The 18,975-nt window shown below is 46.0% G+C and overlaps 1 protein-coding gene across 2 annotated transcripts in view; it reads left to right on the forward strand.

The window, feature by feature from the left end:
• Positions 1-18,975, forward strand: part of kirrel1a (kirre like nephrin family adhesion molecule 1a) — a 29,235-nt gene that overhangs the window by 5,579 nt on the left and 4,681 nt on the right. Inside the window, exons 2-14 of one of the 2 annotated variants that reach the window (XM_076724665.1) lie at positions 8,514-8,663; positions 11,973-12,122; positions 12,203-12,360; positions 12,478-12,628; positions 12,927-13,032; positions 13,170-13,318; positions 13,508-13,635; positions 14,626-14,752; positions 15,063-15,163; positions 17,027-17,243; positions 17,454-17,561; positions 17,804-17,931; positions 18,213-18,326. In XM_076724665.1, the coding sequence (XP_076580780.1) occupies positions 8,514-8,663; positions 11,973-12,122; positions 12,203-12,360; positions 12,478-12,628; positions 12,927-13,032; positions 13,170-13,318; positions 13,508-13,635; positions 14,626-14,752; positions 15,063-15,163; positions 17,027-17,243; positions 17,454-17,561; positions 17,804-17,931; positions 18,213-18,326 (1,787 nt within the window). The remainder of the gene's footprint in view (positions 1-8,513; positions 8,664-11,972; positions 12,123-12,202; positions 12,361-12,477; positions 12,629-12,926; positions 13,033-13,169; positions 13,319-13,507; positions 13,636-14,625; positions 14,753-15,062; positions 15,164-17,026; positions 17,244-17,453; positions 17,562-17,803; positions 17,932-18,212; positions 18,327-18,975) is intronic. The other variant, XM_076724666.1, reaches the window with a different exon arrangement.

The raw sequence follows: 18,975 nt of genomic DNA on the forward strand, positions 1-18,975 counted from the left end.
CCCGGTTTCTGCTGCTCTACGGGGACAGGGCCGAGGGAGAGAGGGGGAGAGAGGGGGAGAGATTCGACTGGCTCCATCCATCTTCCCTTTACGATAACAACATTAGGGTCAGCCGTCCAACTAAATCGGGTACCACAGCGCCGCAGCGCTCGCCGTCCCCGTGTCATGTAATTTAACAGCCTGCAGGCTAAATTGTTGCCGTCCACAAATAATGAGGGGCCCATCTCTTAGTCGTAATAATCATCAATGGCTTTGAAGTCCAGTCATTAAAACCATTCTCTGAAGATGCATTATTTTTTTCAAACACTGCCTTTAATACTGTACCCTCAAGACTAAGCTTACCTTAACTCAGTTTACATGCTTTCAGTTCCAGTCATGACAAGCTGATCGAAGATGCGCCGCATGGCCAAAAGTATGTGGACCGTGTGCATTAATATGCTGCTATAAGAGGCCCCTCTCGTCTGGTGTCAGGCTCAGATTTGGGGGGATCTGGCTGCAGGGATTTGCTCCCCCAGCGCTGATGTTGGGTGATAAGCTGCACGATGGGGTTGAGGTCAGGGCTCTGTGTGGGCTTGTCAGGTTCTTCCACTCCAAACTGGGAAAACCATTTCATTTAATGTGAAACAGGACAGGGACAAACTGAAAGTTTGAAGCACACTATTGTCTAAAATGTCAGCGTGTGCTGTAACATTACAATTTGCCTCAGTTGGAACGAAAGGAAACTATGAAAAACTGCACCAGACCAAGGTCACGGACTTCTGTGGGCGTACGTTTGGACATATAAAGTGTAACATGATAGGATATTTTAAGTTTTTCTCAGTAAAAATTGCTTTTCTGAGAAGATTTTGGTGCGCATGTCTCACGAGGGAATGCTTCTCATTTATTAGACAAGCTCTACTCTATTTTTCTAATGCTATCCAAAGGCTTACGAAAGTGTAGAGTGCTCCACCCGGATTTATTATCACCCCACTCACGTTGCTTTGTAGCCATTTAGCGTCTTCACTATCAGCGAAGAAGCCTCCTCTTCAAAGCGACGGTGTGCTCTGCCGGTGATATTAGCAGGAGGGTCTGTACGAGCATTGCCTCACTGCAGGAGGTCAAGGCCCCGGGTTTTTATTGGATGGTTTGTGACAGATGACATTGCAAGAAGCTACAGTACATACCAATAAAATTAGATTACACTGGATTGAATTAAAGCAGACCTTGGAGGAGGTGATTTATTGACGGCACGCCGCTTGTAAAACAGTCCTGCTGAATTCCGTTACCATGCGGTGCAGTAATGCGAGGTGGATCGGCTGACCCTCTGAGAGCCGTCACAGCTGATGGTCCTGGTGTTTACTTGCCGAATCACGCGGCTGTTGGAGGCTTTAGGAATGGGTCGCTGCCCAAAATCAATGTGGAGCCGCTGCCGTGAATTATTGATTCATTATGATATCGATTGTGCCGGTTGAATTCAGCGGCGACCCCTGCGCCTACAAACTGAACAGCACACTGCTGCAGAGTAGCAGCTTGATGTGTACGTGTCCCCTCGTTGTAGCTCATCCAGAGGACGGCTATTGTTAGCTCTGGTCACCCTTGGTTACAGCAGAGTATGCTTTGTCGGCGCGCCGGCCGCACAAAGGCTCGTGGATTACCAGCGACGGGCCGGCTTTCCAGCGCTTGAGCATATTCATGTGCCCGTAATGTGTCAGATGCCTCATCCACGAATTATCATATTACCCACCGCTGATCCCGGGGTTGCCATGGCCACCGTGTCTGTCATCGTGTCAGTGGTCCTCACCGGCTGTAGCCATGGTAACAATGTCTGTAACAGAGGTTTGGTACAAATAAAGCTCTTCAGATGTGAAATGCATGTGTGAGAGGAGCCCCAGAGAACGGGAGGGTAGCACGCATGCACGCATATGCACACACACAGACACAGACACTCTGCCTGCACACACACACACACACATGCACACACACACTCTGCCTGCACAAACACACATGTTGATAGAAAATGAGTGCACACCTTCACAGGAGCGTATGCGCTCTCATTCACACGGTCGTATCAGAATCGACAAAGACGAAGCGCACGAGTAATTTTCCTCCCGCCATTTCCAAATAAACGTGTTTCCACAGCAACCATTTTGATAGTAATGGGGGGGGGGCGAGGGGGAGGGTGGATGGAGAGGCGGACATGCTGGAAGGTGGAGAGGTAGCCCGAGAAGGGGATAAAGTGGAAGGTGGAGGGAAGAAGGAGGAGTGATTGGCTTTAAGTAGATGCCTGCCAGACAAAGGGAAGTGAATAGGGAATGAGAAGGGGGCAAGGCCACAAAGGAGATGAAGAAAGAGAGAGGTCGCTGACTGCTAGTAAGGGGGAGGACGGCAAGGTGAGAGGACAGAGGAAGGGAGCGAGCGGGTGGACAATGCGGCAGACAAAGGAAGGAGTCCCCTCTTTCTCCCCTCCGCTCCGTCCCCACCTCCAGGAGTCACCTTTGTGTTTGAGTGACATGCTGTCAGTGGGCTCAGCGGGCCGCCTCCTTTCACTCCCCGCTCCTCTCCATCGACGTGTTCCTATAGTGCCGTCGCCATGGTTACAGGTTATTATGGCCATCCTGCCAGGCGGCCATGTTGTTGCGAGAAGGCAGGCACAGGTGGTCGAGTTCCCACAGCCAAACAGATAGAGGGAGAGACTGCACACGCCGGCGTGCTGCATGGACACAGTTTAAGGTGGAAATGATTGGTTGGTTTATTGATCAGTTGGCTGATAGACCCTTTGTTGAATTGTTTAAATTCTGTAACTTGCTGCTTCCAGCCTCTCAAACATAAGGATGTGCTGCTTTTCTCTGTTTTATATCATAATAAACAAATATCTCTGGGCTCTTGGTTGGACAACACAAGCAGTTTAGGCTTGCAAAGCGAGTTTTTCCACTATTTTCTGACATTTTGTAGAGATGAATCGGCAATGAACATAATCATTACTTGCTGGTCTACATACATTATACAGTGCATAAACCATGCATGCATTCATAAAAATGTATGTAGGTTCCATGCATACATAGTGCATGTCTACATTTACAATGCATAGTGCTGTACTGCATTAAAATTTCATATCTCCAGGTCAGCTTTTTAAGCGCTAAAACAAGCATCTGTGTTTGAAACAAGTTAAGATGAAACTTGAAAGGAGAGCTCAGGTAGTAAAATCCAAAGGGTCTCATGGGCGCGCTGACAGACACACGTCTCGATGTATGTACAGACGTATAGAGGAAGCAGGGAGGGCGAGTCAGCGCCGCATGACTCCTATGGCTGCAACTTTGTCCTGAAACAATGATGTCATCCTCCTCCATCACACTTCGCAGCTCTGTGTCTGTGGACCTCGCCGTCTCTTTGTTCTCCCATCCCTGCATCTCATTTTCAGGCAGCCCCTCCGTAACACCAACACATCGGCCACACGCGGCGCCGATATGGAATTAGGCTGATAACAAAATCAATTTGGGGCAGATTGACTAACAGTGGAGAGAGCGGAGAGGGAGGGTAAAAGAGAGGAATAATGAGAGGCTGGTGCGACCGCCTGACTATTAATTGAATAGGTGGAGGGAGGATGAGGTCATTGAAAAATGTTTTTCTTGAAAATGGGTGTACCGTGCATGAGGGAGGGTTTCATCAGACACACAGATGCACACACGCGTGTGCGCTCGCAGACACGCTCGTACAGAAAACTTTTTTTCGGGCAGTTACTTTACACGTCAGCTGTTGCTATGGTGACGCAAGTCCGTGATCCAGCTGAAGCGCGGGATTGGCTGGAGAGGAGTGAGGGAGAGGAAGGCAGGGGGACTTTGTTGGAGGGGTGCAGAGGGGTACGGGGAGAGGGCCAGACACAAAGATAATTAGATCGATGCATAACAATCCATACAAATGCCATTTTATTTCATTGCGTCTGATTCGCTGAGACTGAGTTCCACCAGTGAGCCTCCACCGCGTGGCGTCACTTCCAGCCTCGGCTCCTGTCCCGTACAGAGAGGCGAGGCAAGCCTGTGTTTAAAGGCTATAAAGCAAGCTTTGACATTCACCACCCAACAGCGGGGTGTGTGGCAAATTAAGAAATGCAGGGCATATGAGCAGCACACTTACTAAAAATAGCTCCAAATATCTTCGCATGAATATACCCTTTCAGTAAATTTCAGCAACAAATTGACGGTTCATTACCTTGCTATTAAAACACCATCGCATGGTGCGAGAGGTGCTCTCGGGCTAAATTGCTGTGGTGGCTCACACTATGGCGGCGTGTGGCCATGCTTTCGGTGAGTCACCCGGCGAGGCTGTGCGTGCTCGCCTTTGGCTTTGTGTCTGCTTTGACAAGCCGAGGTTGGTGTCACAGTGTCTGCAGGGGCTGTTGTCCTAGGCTCCAGATTAATCCTAATCCCTTTCCAAACTTTGGCTTGGGCTGTACTTAATCCTAGACTAAACTGAGACCCATTCCCAACGGAGATGGAGATGCTCCTCTGGCTTGACGGTTTAGTCCGAGTCCGGGTGTAATCCATGTTCAGGAAACCGCCTGAACGTGTCGATTATATGTTTGGGGTTTAGAGCGGTTGTGTTTGTGTGAGTGTTGAGAGGAAATGGTTAGCCCATGTGGTGGAGGTTAGGTCATCTGTGCTGCCTGTTTTTGTTTGCACGTGTGTGTGTCCATGTGCGTGCGGTCATGGTCGCAGCTCTTTGTGACAGTGGTCTTTGTGTGGACAGGGTGCTCGGAGTCTCCCGGTGGTATCTTGGGGATCAGTGACTCAAGGAAATCAGGACACACTCTAAATTTGTCACTGCAGCATAACCCACATAATGAAAGAATACAAGCTCCCTTGCATACACGCTCCTGCCTTGCCTTTGCTCCGACTGCACTCTGTGTGTAGATTTCCATCTTTAAACACACAGACACACACCCACAAGCACATGCACTCATGTTGACAAGTGTTAACTGGGTAATATGGAAATCAGAAGGCGATGAGCACATGTTTAAATGAGTCAGTGTTTTCAGTCCTCAGCCTTTGCATGGGTGTTTTCTCTGCAGATTGTGTAGCCTCCACTCAGAGTATTCAGTTTGGATTATGTTTGTGGTTTACTGAAGCAGTTGAGGGAATACCTTCAGCTAGCAAATCTGAGGTGGTGGAGGAAAGGATTTGCTTGCCCTCAGGCTACTGTCAAGGTTGCGGGGTACTTTAAACCCAGCTAAACTCTCTTTACACTCATGTATATCTGAGAAAAGGCTTTTCACGCTTTATGAGATCGTGCAAATCCACACTATACATTCCAGTAATTAGCATTAGACCGATGCGAGTTTCATCAGAATTAGAACTTTTGTTTATAATGAAGCTTTTTCCAAAAATATCTTGCTGATTATACATTTTGCACCTTAATTACCACCACGAAGCTGTCATATGTGCTTGCTAACAATGACCTTACAGCATATCTGACATAAAGTATTGACAAAAGAAGCATGTGGTGTGATACACGTCTTAAAGACATGGCTGTAATTAATGTTTTTTATACTTACAGTGGATCACAGGACTGCTTTTACTGTATGTTCATAATAATCAGCTCATTATTTTGTATTTCTGGCCTGCAGCTCTGCTCTACTCAGCGATGTTTTCACCCATAAACCCACTGTACACTACCTGCCCAGCACTAAATGGCAAGGAGGTAGCAAGTAGCTGGTGAGAACAGGGAAGCGTTAACAGCTAAAGAGCCAGATATTTCCCTCAGGAGTTAGTGGAGACCCAAAACAGAGCTGCAGTAAAAGGAAAGTGAATATTAGTATCATTAGTTAGGTGGCCAGAAAACAACTCCAAATCAGTGCTCATATCACTCTGGATTTTGCTGAATGTGTAAATATGCAGCATACAAGTTTAGAGGTGACGTCAGTGCTGTGTTTATGTCAAAAAAAAGAGACATTGCTGGCAGAAATGATGAACCGATTAGTTGTTTGGATTGGTTGAATGACAGAAAACCAACTGACTGCATGTGATGTCTCTCTGTGAGTTGCACCGTTGGTTCATAAATCTCTTGTTTTAGTAAATCACTGTAAATTAAATATGTCAGGGTTTTGGATTTCAAAAAAAAAAAAACTTCAAAACTCAGTTAATGTGGTTCATTGGATTCTGCTGAACCCCGATTGGCACATGGAAGCAGGTGACACTGACTGAGCTCCACCCACCAACAACTGATGAGAAGAACACAGAGAAAAAACGATTCTCTGAATAACCAAAAATTGTTCCAATTTTGGCAGAACATTGTGTCTTCACGTCGGACCCAGTCGCTCCAACTATGAGGATGATGTAGAAAATACGTTTTCATTAAAAGAGGTCAAACAAACTTCCCAGATTCTTAAGAAACAAATATATGGACTGTGCATGGCTCGTATGTAGTGAGTACTGTAGCAGTCATAGTTTCCTTCCTAGTGGCCATTCAAAGGCATCTCTGCGCTGACTTCAGCTTTGAGGTATGCTGGTTGCAAGCTGGTGAAAACATGCATTCCTGCGGTGTCTTTCCAGAATGTTGAAGGCTTTGTGACTTATACGACACGATTCTACTTCCCGACGTTTCACAGCCAATCATTGTTGTTGTGTCTGCTTTGTTTATCTTAATTCATTAATCCAGTTAATCTGGGTGTTCCTCAGGGAGCAAATTAAGGGCTGCTGTTTTTTTTTTTTCTTTTTTCAGTTCACTGCTAAATTATTCTAGGTATGCATGCTGCAAAGCTCCATCTGCATCTGATTCTCTTTTCAGCGTGTATCCTTGCACATCTCCTTTATCTTCAGAATATTAATGTGCTGCACTGTCAGAAGCCATTGTTGTGATTGGTAAGGAAATCTTCTTGCATGACTGCGTTCTTTTGTATTATCAGGCATATTGTACCTCTGCAAATCACACCAAATCTGACATGATAGGAGGAGAGTGCATGTCTGTGTATATATGAAAGGGAGGGGGAAACGTGAGAGATAGGGACTGAGGGTCATGTTGGGGAGGCGGGAGGTGGGGTGCACAGGCATATGGCAGTTGTTAAAAAAAGTGAGAGAGATGGGAACCTTCAGAAGAGCGCCGGAGGGCCCAGAGGGAGAAGTGTGAGGGAATGAGAGAGGGAGTGTAAGGGAAAGAGGGGAGGGGACAAGTGATAAAAAAAGTAGAGAGGACAAGTGAGAAGGAGAGATGTAAATGGTAGGAGGTGAAGAAAAAGGAGTGAGGGAAAAAAGTGAGAGAAGAGAGAGACGGGTGAACGGGGGAATGGGAAAGAGAGGGAGAGAGAAAGTGCTGGAGGGCTGATATTTAATGTGATAAATGAGTTGTGACAGTCCGCCTCTAACCCCCTTCCAACCAGCGAGGAGGAGGAACACAGAAATAGAAAGCATTATGGGTAAAAGGACATATACAGCATTATATATGTATATAGAAAGAAGGAGGCACATACATACTGTGGAGAGGGAGAGGTGGAGGAAAATCAGTGCAGGCAAAAGGACGTTCATAGACAGCATTATGGATGTACAAAGTGAAGGAGGCGGGTGGGGATGCATATATATAGAGGGAAAAGCAATTTGGGGAAGAGGCATACAACATGTAGAGAGAGAATAGAAGGGGAGGTAATGGCAGAGGTGGAGGGGGATGGAGGGGGGGGGTGTGATGCAGCATCGGGTTAATGATCTACGGTACGAGATTCTTCGAAATAAGTGGGAGAGGAGAGAAAAATGAAAGCGAGAGTGGAAAGAATGAAAATTTAAAGCGAGCTGCGAATCCTCCACGGTGATCGCCTCTCCTCTATTGTACGGGCGTCATGTCTTCAAGGGACAGCTAATTACAACTTGTCATCGTACAGCGTGGAACAATAGCAGAAGGGTTTTTTTTTTTTTTCTTGTTTTTTTCCCCCCCTCATGTTGGACGGTGGGTCGGTGGGCCGGCGCGGCGCTGGTCTCTCTGCTGTGGTAGTGGACTGCAGACCGGAGGGAGAGAGTCGAGGAGACAATGACAGCCACTGTAGTTTTGGTTGGGGAGTGGAAGCCTGGGAGATGACTCATAGGGAGGAATGAAGAAGGGAGAAACAGAGAGGGAGGGCCGGAGAGTTTTGAAGAAATAAAAGTCAGGAGCGAGAAGAAAAAGGGGTGTGAGAGACCCAATGGCTGAAGTTTGCCTGTTTGATCTCCCAGCTCCTCTCTCCTGAGTCAGCATTAACCACCTCTTCTCCTTCTTTCTTCTTCTCCAACTGTGTTCTGATTTCCTACTTCTTTGACACCTCCGTCTTTCCGCGCCGCTCTTTTCTCCTCGGCGCTCGGCTAATGGCCGCGAGCCAACGTGTGATCAAAGATGGCATTCCATTTCTGCTGGAGGAATGCAGTTTTCAATCAATTAACCATAAAGCTGCAGATACAATAATATGCTACATCTGCGGTCGGGGTGATTTCACAGTAGCTTGCTCGCAGCATGTGCACGCTGAGAATGAGAAAGTCTCTAACTTATCCCTCTTTTTCCCTATTTTGCATCTGTCTCTCCAGTGTGGACGGCGAGGTTCTCTCAGGAGCCGGCAGACCAGTCGGTGGTGCGGGGCCAGAGGGTGATCCTGTCCTGTGTTGTGTTTAACTACTCAGGCATTGTTCAGTGGACCAAAGATGGCCTGGCTCTGGGCATCGGAGAGGACCTCCGGGGTGAGACATCATACAGCCTCCTCAGGCCTCCTTCACTCTGTCCAGCATGTGACTAAGACGGGCTTTTCAAAGCTGATTCTGATACTTTCGGACTGCAGCTGCTGACGGGCAAAAGCTTATGCTGCGCATTTCCAGTGAGAGAACTTTTGTAAATGTCTTGAGTTCTTTCTGGCGCTCTTTCCACCACAATTGCGACGATGGCCGCGTTTCAGAGTGTGGAGGGGAGATGCGTTTAATGTTTTAAAGCCTGTTTTACGCTTACGGCGGCGTCTGGCATCAGATTTGCTCGGGAGCTGAGCTCAGTGTGACGCTCCGCTAAGGTGCCGCACGGAATATTTACGAACTCTTCATAAAATTTGATGTTTTCACTTTTGAAGGAGATCTTTGAAATGATATGAAGTTTACACCGACCGCCAGCAAAAACTTCAAATGCACAACAACACTGTATCCTGCTTAGACCAGTGGTTTTCCAGCCAGGGGTACTTCTGCATTTACCAGGGAGTGTAAGGATAGATAATATGACACCAGGCTCACAGTCTGCAGCCATGCTAGCAGCTCCGTGAGGCCGTATTTAGGCACAGGGGTTCTTTGAGCTAAAGGCTAACATCAGCTCTCCTTTATTGTTCCAGTAACCATTAAACTACCAGCTATAGGCTGACACACTTCCCACCAGCCGGAGTCAGTTAGAAAACCTGGACACCACTGTGCTGCAGTTGAGAGTACGTGAAATCCAGTTAAGAGGAGAGCCAAGATGTTGAAATAGGCAGAAGTAATGGATGAATGAAACCAGACCAAACCTCTTGAAAAAAAAAGGGTTAAATAAACAACAAGCAGTTTAAAGTGAATTCAAACACACATACTCGGCGGTGACGGTGATGGGATGCATGAGCTCGTCTCACATGGTCATGCCAACATTTGCCTTATGACAATAAAAACGTCTTTTTTAACCAGCAAATGTTTTTGCCAGATATCCCTCGGCTGAGCTAACTGTGCCGTTTCAGTGCTCTCTCGCTGTATTTTGAGTGATACGCGCTCGCCCAGTGTGACATTGCGTGTTTGTAACTGCAGTGGCTAATGCATGCTGACAAAATGTTTTTGCTGCTGAATGTTTGAGTTACAGCTAGATTGAGCCAGCTGAGCAGTTTGGGCCAAGAGATGTAAGAGTCTACTGTTATGCTAAACACAGCCAGACTGCCACGGCGGCCGTCCTATCACACCAGCTCGTGACAAATTGTGCACTTATTTAGGGGGACTTTGGCCACCTTCTGCACACATCACCCAATGTTTGATGGGGGAATTTTAAGATCCCGCGGGCGCGTTTTACTGTCACCCCTCTGCGAGCTTGAGGAGCATCACATCATCACCTCTGTCACATCAGCAGTGGGTGACACTGACTGGCTAATGTCTGATTTTTATTGAATCAAGGAGTACGTAGCCCTCGTCCTGCCGTGCAGCTCCGTGCCCTTCCTGTTGGCTCCAGCCTTCGTGTTTTTTGTCCCTCGTCATGAAATTTCCAGTTTGATTTATTACTCCTCCCGCTCGTCCGTCTGTCAGCAACAGCAATTTATGACACGGCTTATCTGACTTTGACAAAACTTGGGGGAATGATGCATCTCGTGGCTGTGTTGCAGCTTTTTCAGAATTGCGCTGATTAGCCCAAAGGGGGCTGTGCAATTACTGGCCAAACCAAGTGGGCATATTTTTAACTGATTGGTCCAGAGGGAGACTGCATCTTTTGTGACTTGCTGTTGCCTTGTTTTTGTGCGTTGTTGTTGTTGTTGTTGTGGTTTTTCCCAGACCTTCTGCTTTAATATATTTATTTTTTTCCTCTTTCCTTTGCTTTGGTTTCCTTTCACGATTCTTCCATTTCCTTTTGTTGTCTCCTATCCTCCCTTCTCATCTACTGTATGCCACAATTTTGCATTTATCTTTTAATTCTTTGGCTTTTTAATCACCCTCTCCTCTCCTCTCCTCTCCTCTCCTCCTCTCCTCTGTCTGTCATGCTATTCCTTCGTGACCTCTTCATCTAAGCTCCCTTGTTCCTTTCTCTCCCTCCTGTTCTCCTTCCTACAGCTGCCTCTGCTGAGCTGAGCCCTCTCCTATTCTTCATTTAACTTCTCTACCTTGCCTCTCTTTCTCTCTCCTTACCTTCACCTTGCTTGACACACTCTCAGTTCACTCCTTCCATCCCTTCTTTCTCTCCTCCTCGTCTGCCCCCTCTCCTTTATTTTAATCATATTGTTACTGTAATGGTCCAGTGCTTCAAGCCAAAGCTTTTAAATAAAAACATGTGAATGAACACTGGCCGCTTCATGCACACGTACACTCAGTGGGTGTGTGTGTGTGTGTTTGTATATGAGGCTCTGTCCCTCCGCTCCCCCGCCTCGTTCTCTGGGCTTTTCATACGCTTTCTCGCTCCCGACATTTCACATGCAAATGCACGTATATACAAAGCGCACACACACATGCACACGTGCATGCAGAAACAAGGACACACAAGGTTAGGCAAGCAGCAAGGCTCAGTTCAGAGGCTGTGCATGGAAACGGCACAGGGAATTTCACATGCAATCTACGTCTGGGCAGCAAACATGAATTCTGCACCAAGGACTGGAGTCGATTTGAGTCCTCTAAAACGTTGCTGTCATAATGCATTCATCTTTTTCCCCCTGCTGGTGAGAGAGAGCATGGATGCCACCTAATGGTGAGAATGCACAGCAGTGACACAGCTGGGCTGTTCGGCGGATGGGGGAAGGGGACGGGGATGTGTTGCATGTGTGCAACTGTGCATTGTGCAAAAGTGTGTGAATGCGTGTTTGGTCATGCATTAGCGTTTGTGCATATCCATTGTATCATGTGGCCATGCATCTCTCTGGTGTCATTCAGCCTGATGAAGAAAAAGGCAGATTTTTTTTGTTGCTTCATGTATGACACAGATCTGCTTTATGAATTGGAACAAGCTGCGTATTTGTTCTCAAATTCTGATACAGAGCACAGGCGTATGTGTGGGGATCCTGAGTGATGAATTAGCAGTTTGTATTTGAAAGGTCAAATATTGTATAATGGCACACATATATATATAGTGACATTCAGCTAGTGTAATATGAAAAAGTTAAATGTCCTGATTAGCATTTCAGGAAATAAGTGTGCCTAAAGTGTGCAGAAACATGAAGCTAAAGCCCAAAAGTGTTCAATCCAAGAAGAGGAAAGCAGAAGGTTAAAAAATTGAATGTGTCTCATGTTACTTATGTCGACCCTAAAAGTTGTCCCGCTTCTCTTACTTTAAATCTGCGATGTCTGTGTGTGTCCCAGCCTGGCCCAGGTACCGCGTGTTGCGTGTGCAGGAGTTGGGCCAGTACAACCTGGAGATCCTGTCAGCTGATCTGTCTGATGACTCCCTGTACGAGTGCCAGGCCCCTGATGCCGCCCTGAGGTCCAGGAGGGCCAAACTCACCGTCCTCAGTACGTTTGTGTGCCAGTGCACGTCTGCAGAAAGTATGTGAGGTGTTGTGTGTTTCTAACAACCTCCTCTTTCGCTGCAGTTCCCCCAGATGACCCGGTGATCGATGGGGGTCCGGAGGTGTTGCTGAATGCGGGGGAGTCCTACAACCTGAGCTGCGTGTCACGGGGGGCTAAACCGCCTTCCATGATCGAGTGGCTTAAAGATGGTCTGCCTGTGGACGGGGCTGCCAGTACCACTGTAAGTCTGAAACAGAGGCCACAGTCATCAAGCCACACCAAACTCCTGACATGTTTTTACAGCTACAGTATCTCATCTGTATCGTAAATCTTTCATCTGTCTGCTGTCCGTCATCAGGAAGTGCTTCCAGACAGGAAGAGGGTGACCACACGCAGCTACCTGCCAATCCAGCCGGTGGACAGCGACACTGGGAGGAACTACAGCTGTGTGGCCACCAACCTGGCTGTTCCCACCGGCAAAAGCACAACCGTCACCCTCAACGTCCACCGTAAGAAATTAGATCATAATCAGACGGACGCTGATTTTAAGTATCATTTCTTTATCATATCACATTGAAATGTGGATATCTGCAAAAGACATTACATTTTCATCACGATCTATAATGACACTTTTTATACAATGTATACCAATAAGTTGCTAAGCTGCTATATAAAGCAACATTTATAGCGATTATCAGGTAATGCATGGAAGCAATTTTGCATCCAACTGTCCTCCAGGTTGCAGCATATACTAGATGTAGCAAGGCTGTTGTTACGCGAGTCTCTCTCTCTCTCTGTCTCTTCCAGATCCACCGACAGTGACCTTGTCCATTGAGCCTCGCTCTGTCCTGGAGGGGGACAGAGTCACCTTCACCTGCCAGGCTCACGCCAACCCTCCTATTATGGGCTACAGGTCTGCATCCGCGCACAAGCACATTTTCCCTGAGCCTCTTAAAGTAGCAGTAACCTGGCCAAGTTGTTTGGTTCTCTCTGAATTTGTAGTTTCCGACTGGTTTTCTTTGTATATAAGACAGTGTGTTTTAACCCCAGGTGGGCTAAGGGGGGCGTGGTGCTGCAGGGTGCCAGGGAGAGCGTGTTCACCACCAAGGCCGACCATTCCTTCTTCACAGAGCCTGTCTCCTGCCTGGTTTTCAACGCTGTGGGAAAGACCAACGTCAGCATCCTGGTGGACGTTCACTGTGAGTCACACAATACTCATCTCACCTCGCTCAGTGGCTTGTGGCCCGCTTCAGTCTGGAGTCAGAGGGATAAAACGCGCCATTGTTGTTGACTGTTTTTGTTTTTCTGAGCTGCTTATCCCCTTTATTCCTTCTGCATTATTGCTCAAGCACAACAAAGACCATCTCTCTCTGTTTCTGTGTCTCCAGTCGGGCCAATTCTGCTGGTGGAGCCGCAGCCAAAGACAGTAGACGTTGACTCTGATGTCACCCTCAACTGCAAGTGGGCTGGGAATCCTCCGCTCACGCTCACCTGGTTCAAAAAGGGTTCAAACATGGTAAGAAGCGAAGAGCCCGTGTTCAGCACATTTCTTCACACTGCTTTTACTATGCATGCTTTCTTTTCCTGTGTTTATAAAAGCAGACTGCCATTCAAGGCTGTTATATCTTGTCCTCATCTCTTTCTCCTCTTCATCCTTGTTATGACCTGTTTTTTTTTTTCAATTTCACTTTCTTATATATTACATATAATAAAATTCAATGACTGTGCTATAGTCATATAGTCCTCCTAAATTTGAATGCTGCAGCAGAAACGGTGTATTACAATGCCTGGTAGCCATATTTCACTGTGGCTTTGAAAATCTGATTGCATTGACAGCATTTAAAGTATTTAGAGTATTTACAACAACAGCAAAATGCAATACACATTTTTAAAAACATTTGGGCAAATTGGCTTATTTGCTCTCCTGCAGGGGATTAAATGAGAAGGTTGATACCAATAGGAAGCTACTAGACTGTTAGCTTAGCTTAGCCCAGACTGGAAAGCAGCTAACCTGGCTCTGTCCAAATGGAACATGGCTGCTTGGTGTCAGCAAACGTTCATATTTTTGCTTTGACCGCCGGCTGCTTGGCTAACGAACAGTGTGTTACTATGGACTGACTCGCCCTACACCTACATCTATATAATCAGTCTTACTCAGGCATTTCTGTCTCTCTAGGTGGTTACATATTTAGCCATAATTTTCACACGGCTAATTTTCCGATGGATGGGGTTGCTAGGCAACTGCAAAACCTTTGTGGTGGGTTAACTGCGGATGTGCAAGTTTGCATTGTTAGCCAGTTAGTGGAACACGTATGCTCAAAATAAGGCTAGACGTGCAAATATGGAGCATGATTGGTGAAAATAATAAGCTGTACAGGTGGAGGCACAATAGTACAACAGCCTCTCCTACTTATGAACGTGCAGGCTTTTATTTTGTTTATCCCCTCCTGCTGTTGAGCAGATTTGCCTTGTTTATATTTGTGTCCTTTCCTTCACTCCCCCACAGGTTCTGAGTAACAGCAACCAGCTGTATCTGAAGTCGGTGAGCCAGGCTGATGCCGGCCAGTATGTATGTAAGGCCATCGTCCCACGGATCGGAGTAGGAGAGACTGAGGTCACACTCACCGTCAACGGTCAGAAAGCATCCACACAATTTAATGTGTCAGCGCTTGTAGATGAATATCTTGTACTTTCTCAAAGGTCAGCCTGTCAGTAATTGAAAAAAAAAAGTGTTTTATGCCCAAAGTGGTAGCCATTTAAAATCATACAATTCCTCTTGAACAGGCCTGCTAAGGTCAATGTCTTTAAAAAAAAAAAAAAAAGAAAAAAGAAAAACACCAGGCTTGAATATGATTTTTGCAGTTTGTTTTATTTCAAGTTTCATTGCTTTCATGTCTTTATTTCACACAAGCTCACATATCCTCTCATTTTTGACCACTGCAGGTCCTCCCATCATCTCCAGCGATCCAGTCCAGTATGCAGTGCGAGGGGAGAGGGGAGAGGTGAAATGCTACATAGCCAGCACACCTCCTCCAGATAAGATTGTAAGTCAAAAGAAATGTGGAGAAAATAGTGCTATGAAACATTTCTGGCACCAGACCCACAATGGAGTGGTCCAAATTTTAACCCGGCATCAATTATTCAGAAAAAAGAGGCTAAACAAGGAAACGCTTTGGTCACAAAGAGCACAAGGTTGTACCTTTTTGCCTCACAGCAATTTCTATTTTACTCTTACTGTACCTTTCTGTTCCTAAATGGCTCCACTCCTGCTCCGTGAATGCTTTTAGGCACTGTCCCCTTTTCTTTTCGAGCGGTGACTCACCCTTAAACTCTCCCAGAATTTTCCTCCATCCCATCACATAAACAAACCAACACTAACACTAAGCCGGCCTGCTTTTAGCTCCTGCGTCAGAAATCAGCCTGGATGCTCTCTCCGCTCGGCTGTATCACAGACACGCAGTAGTAGTAGTTCCTCTGCTCCCCGGCCTCTGTGACTGATCCATCCTGACTCACAGTGCACGCTCCTAATGCAAGTGGCGGAGGTTGGGACGGAAAAAGATTTATAAAATATAAAGGACTGGAGAGAAACAGTTGTCCCAGTAAACGCCACAGCCAGGAGATTATCCTTCTCTGGAATAAGTGGGCAGATTATGGGAACATGTGGGCTTATGCATAATTAACTCGCCTTAGTACAGTACTTCAATGCTGAATAATACAGTTGCTTTTAGTGGCTTTAAAATTGGAAAATGTGCAAGATTCTCGCTGGCTCAGTCACCCTCATCTGCAGTCTGCAGAAACATGCAAACTGTTGCTGGTTTTAGCAAGTCATGCAGTGTGTGCGTATATGTGTGTGCAAGTGTTTGTGATCTGCTTCTGTCATGCCTCTTTGCTGTGTGTGTGTGTGTGTGTATGTGTGTGTGTGTGTGTGTGTTCCACTTTGATATATATGGTCACTGAATATTATATCAACCAGTCACTTCATTGACTGTTCATTTATATTTTTCTTTCTTTATCCTTCATTTGAAAAGATGATTTTGTTATGTTTCAGAGTCACAATAACAACAAAAAACAGAAACACACACACACGTGAATGGTAACACACATTTTTACACACTGTTTGTGCAGCTGAACAAGGGTTTTTCCATGAAATCCAATAGGGAACTTCAAACTTTGAGAACTTCTAGAATTCATTTGAGGTTTTCTTGAAATGATACCGATTTTCCACACTTGGGACGCACTATAACAAGCACAGTAATACAGAAAGGGATTGTGTTTCATGTTTTATGCAATGCGCTGATCTGATGATTGTTCTTAAAAGAACAGTTCAACGTTTTGGGTGAGAAGCTTCTTTGCTTTCTTGCCAAGAGTTTGATGACAAGATTGATACCACTCTCATGTCTGTGGGTGTGAAGCTATCGCCAGCAGCATGTTAGCTTAGCTTGGCTCAAAGATTGGAAACAGCTGGAAACAGCTAGCCTGGTTATATATTTTCTGTTTAAACCAAACAAAAGCTGAACTGTAAAAATATGGAAATACATGTGGTTTGAGAGGGAGTTGTGTGTTAATTAGTTAGCTTTAGAGGTGTTGGTGGGAGGATTTGGTTAGCTTTCAACAGAGCAAAGCTAGCTCCTTTCTAAGCTAAGCTAAGCAGCTGCTGGCTGTAGCTTCATAATTGGCATACAGACATGAGAGTTGAATCAATGTTCTCATCTAACTCGCAGAAATAAGGCGAATTAGTATCTTTGCCTCATTGTTATAGTAACAACAAAAAAAGATAAAAATCCTGAAAATGTATCCAGTGAGTCAAGAGGGAGAAAATCTAAAAAGTGAATATCAAACAACTCAACACTTCTAACTGTGATCTAATCTAATATGTGTGTGTGTGTTTGTGTGTGTGCGTGCTGCAGGTGTGGGCGTGGAAGGAGAACGTGTGGGAGAAGGAGAAGGGGACGCTGCTGGAGAGGTACACGGTGGAGCAGAGCAAACCGTCCGCCGAGGGCGGCGGCGTCCTCTCCACCCTCACCATCAACAACGTGATGGAGTCCGACTTCCTGTCCACCTACAACTGCACGGCCTGGAACTCGTTCGGCCCAGGCACCATGATCATCACGCTGGAGGAGACGGGTGTGTTTCAGGAATCCATTATTTGTCAGTTTCATGAGGGAAAAGCAACAGGCAAAAAGTTGATACTATAGAGTCGAATATATACAGAGTAATATGTATTTGTTACATTCAAATTTTGATTTTGCAGGTGTAGACAGACACTGGCATCCCTAAATTAATCCATTCTCTCTGTCTGTCTCTCTCTTTTTCTCCCTCACCCCCTCATTTCAGAGGAAGTCCCTGTGGGGATAATAGCCGGTGGGACGGTGGGCTCTACCATCCTCTTGTTCATCTTTCTGCTGGTCCTCGTTCTTATCTTCTACCGGCAGCGCAAAGGCAGTGAGTCATACTCTCCATGTGCTTAACACATACATTATAAAGACCCAGTCTGCATGTCAAGTAGAGGTTTTCATGGTTTTTCTCAGAGGATTATGGTTAAAATGCCCAAAAAACTTGCAGCAAACCAAAGGGAATCAAACCCCTAGAGCTCCCCTCTGAACGCGCTCCTCCAGCTCATGAAAACACGTCGGCCGAGGTGCGCGTGTCCAGCTGTATTCAACCTTGCCTTGTTTTGCTTACAGGTCGGCGCGGGGTCACTCTGGGTAAGCCCGACATCAAGGTGGAGACGATAAACAAGGAGACCCACAGCTTAGAGGAGGACTCCGGCAGCGTGTCCACGGCCTCGCGCATGGTCAAGGCCATGTACTCGGTGAGCAGCAGCGGGAGATGTGTGCTTGGGCCGGACACTGTTTACACAGCCTGTAGTTGTAGTAAAAAAACCTCAGATTAACTCAGTAACCTCTCCCTACGCCACACTGTACCTTTTGACTAAAAAACAAACACTGTGCTTTCCCCTGTAATTGCGCCTTTTAACTCTTTTAATTCCATTTTCTCTTTTCCTGTCATACTCTGTTGCCTCCTTCCCTCTTCTGTTTTGTTATGGCACCTTCTCTCCTCCTTTTTGTTTTGTTTTGTTGTTTGACGGTTTAGTTTCTCCCCTCTGTGTCCTTCTCTCCCTCCAATCAGCCCTTTAAAGATGAGATAGAGCTCAAGTCTGACCTCCGCAGCGACACCCTGGACACCCGTCAGGAGTATGACCTAAAGGTGAGCTCTCGCACAAAAATACGCGCTTCTATCCAATCAGGGAGCAGATTGTCTAAAAGCCTCAAAATGACAAAGGTGCTGAGAAGGATTACAGTCACAGGTACAGACATGGTAGAAACCCACAGATACATTCAATATAAAGTCAAAATGAACAAAGCATTGCTAATAAAATGATGCCAAAGTCAGAGTGAGGTCTTGTGTAGTTCATTTCGGAGCAAGGTTTCATTCTAATTATATCTCAAAGGGCTGCAAATACCCTAATCGTTACTGACATGGTGACTCTGATGACTTTCATCCAATGATGTGCAGCATTTCTTTTCTGATGGAAGTGATGTCACCCAGGATGAATCAGATTGACCACGTAATGTTATTTTTTGGAGTGTTTTATACCACTCACTGATTAATATGTCACCCCACCAGACCACTGATTGATCTCAAAAATGTTTCATTGCTGTCATAGTGATCCATGTTGATTTTACCTTTTAGATAGTTTAGATAGGCCAACGTTCACTGCATCTTCATCACCACGACAAAAGGCTGAGTGTGATGTTTTATATGCTTAACTGTAATGCTTACACATGTCCTAAAAGTTGAAATTCAATCTTAAAGATCAAACAAGTCATTTTACACATGTGCACCTGAGAAGACA

Source organism: Chaetodon auriga, chromosome 24, assembly GCF_051107435.1.
Source record: "Chaetodon auriga isolate fChaAug3 chromosome 24, fChaAug3.hap1, whole genome shotgun sequence".
NCBI classification, from domain to species: Eukaryota; Metazoa; Chordata; class Actinopteri; order Chaetodontiformes; family Chaetodontidae; genus Chaetodon; species Chaetodon auriga.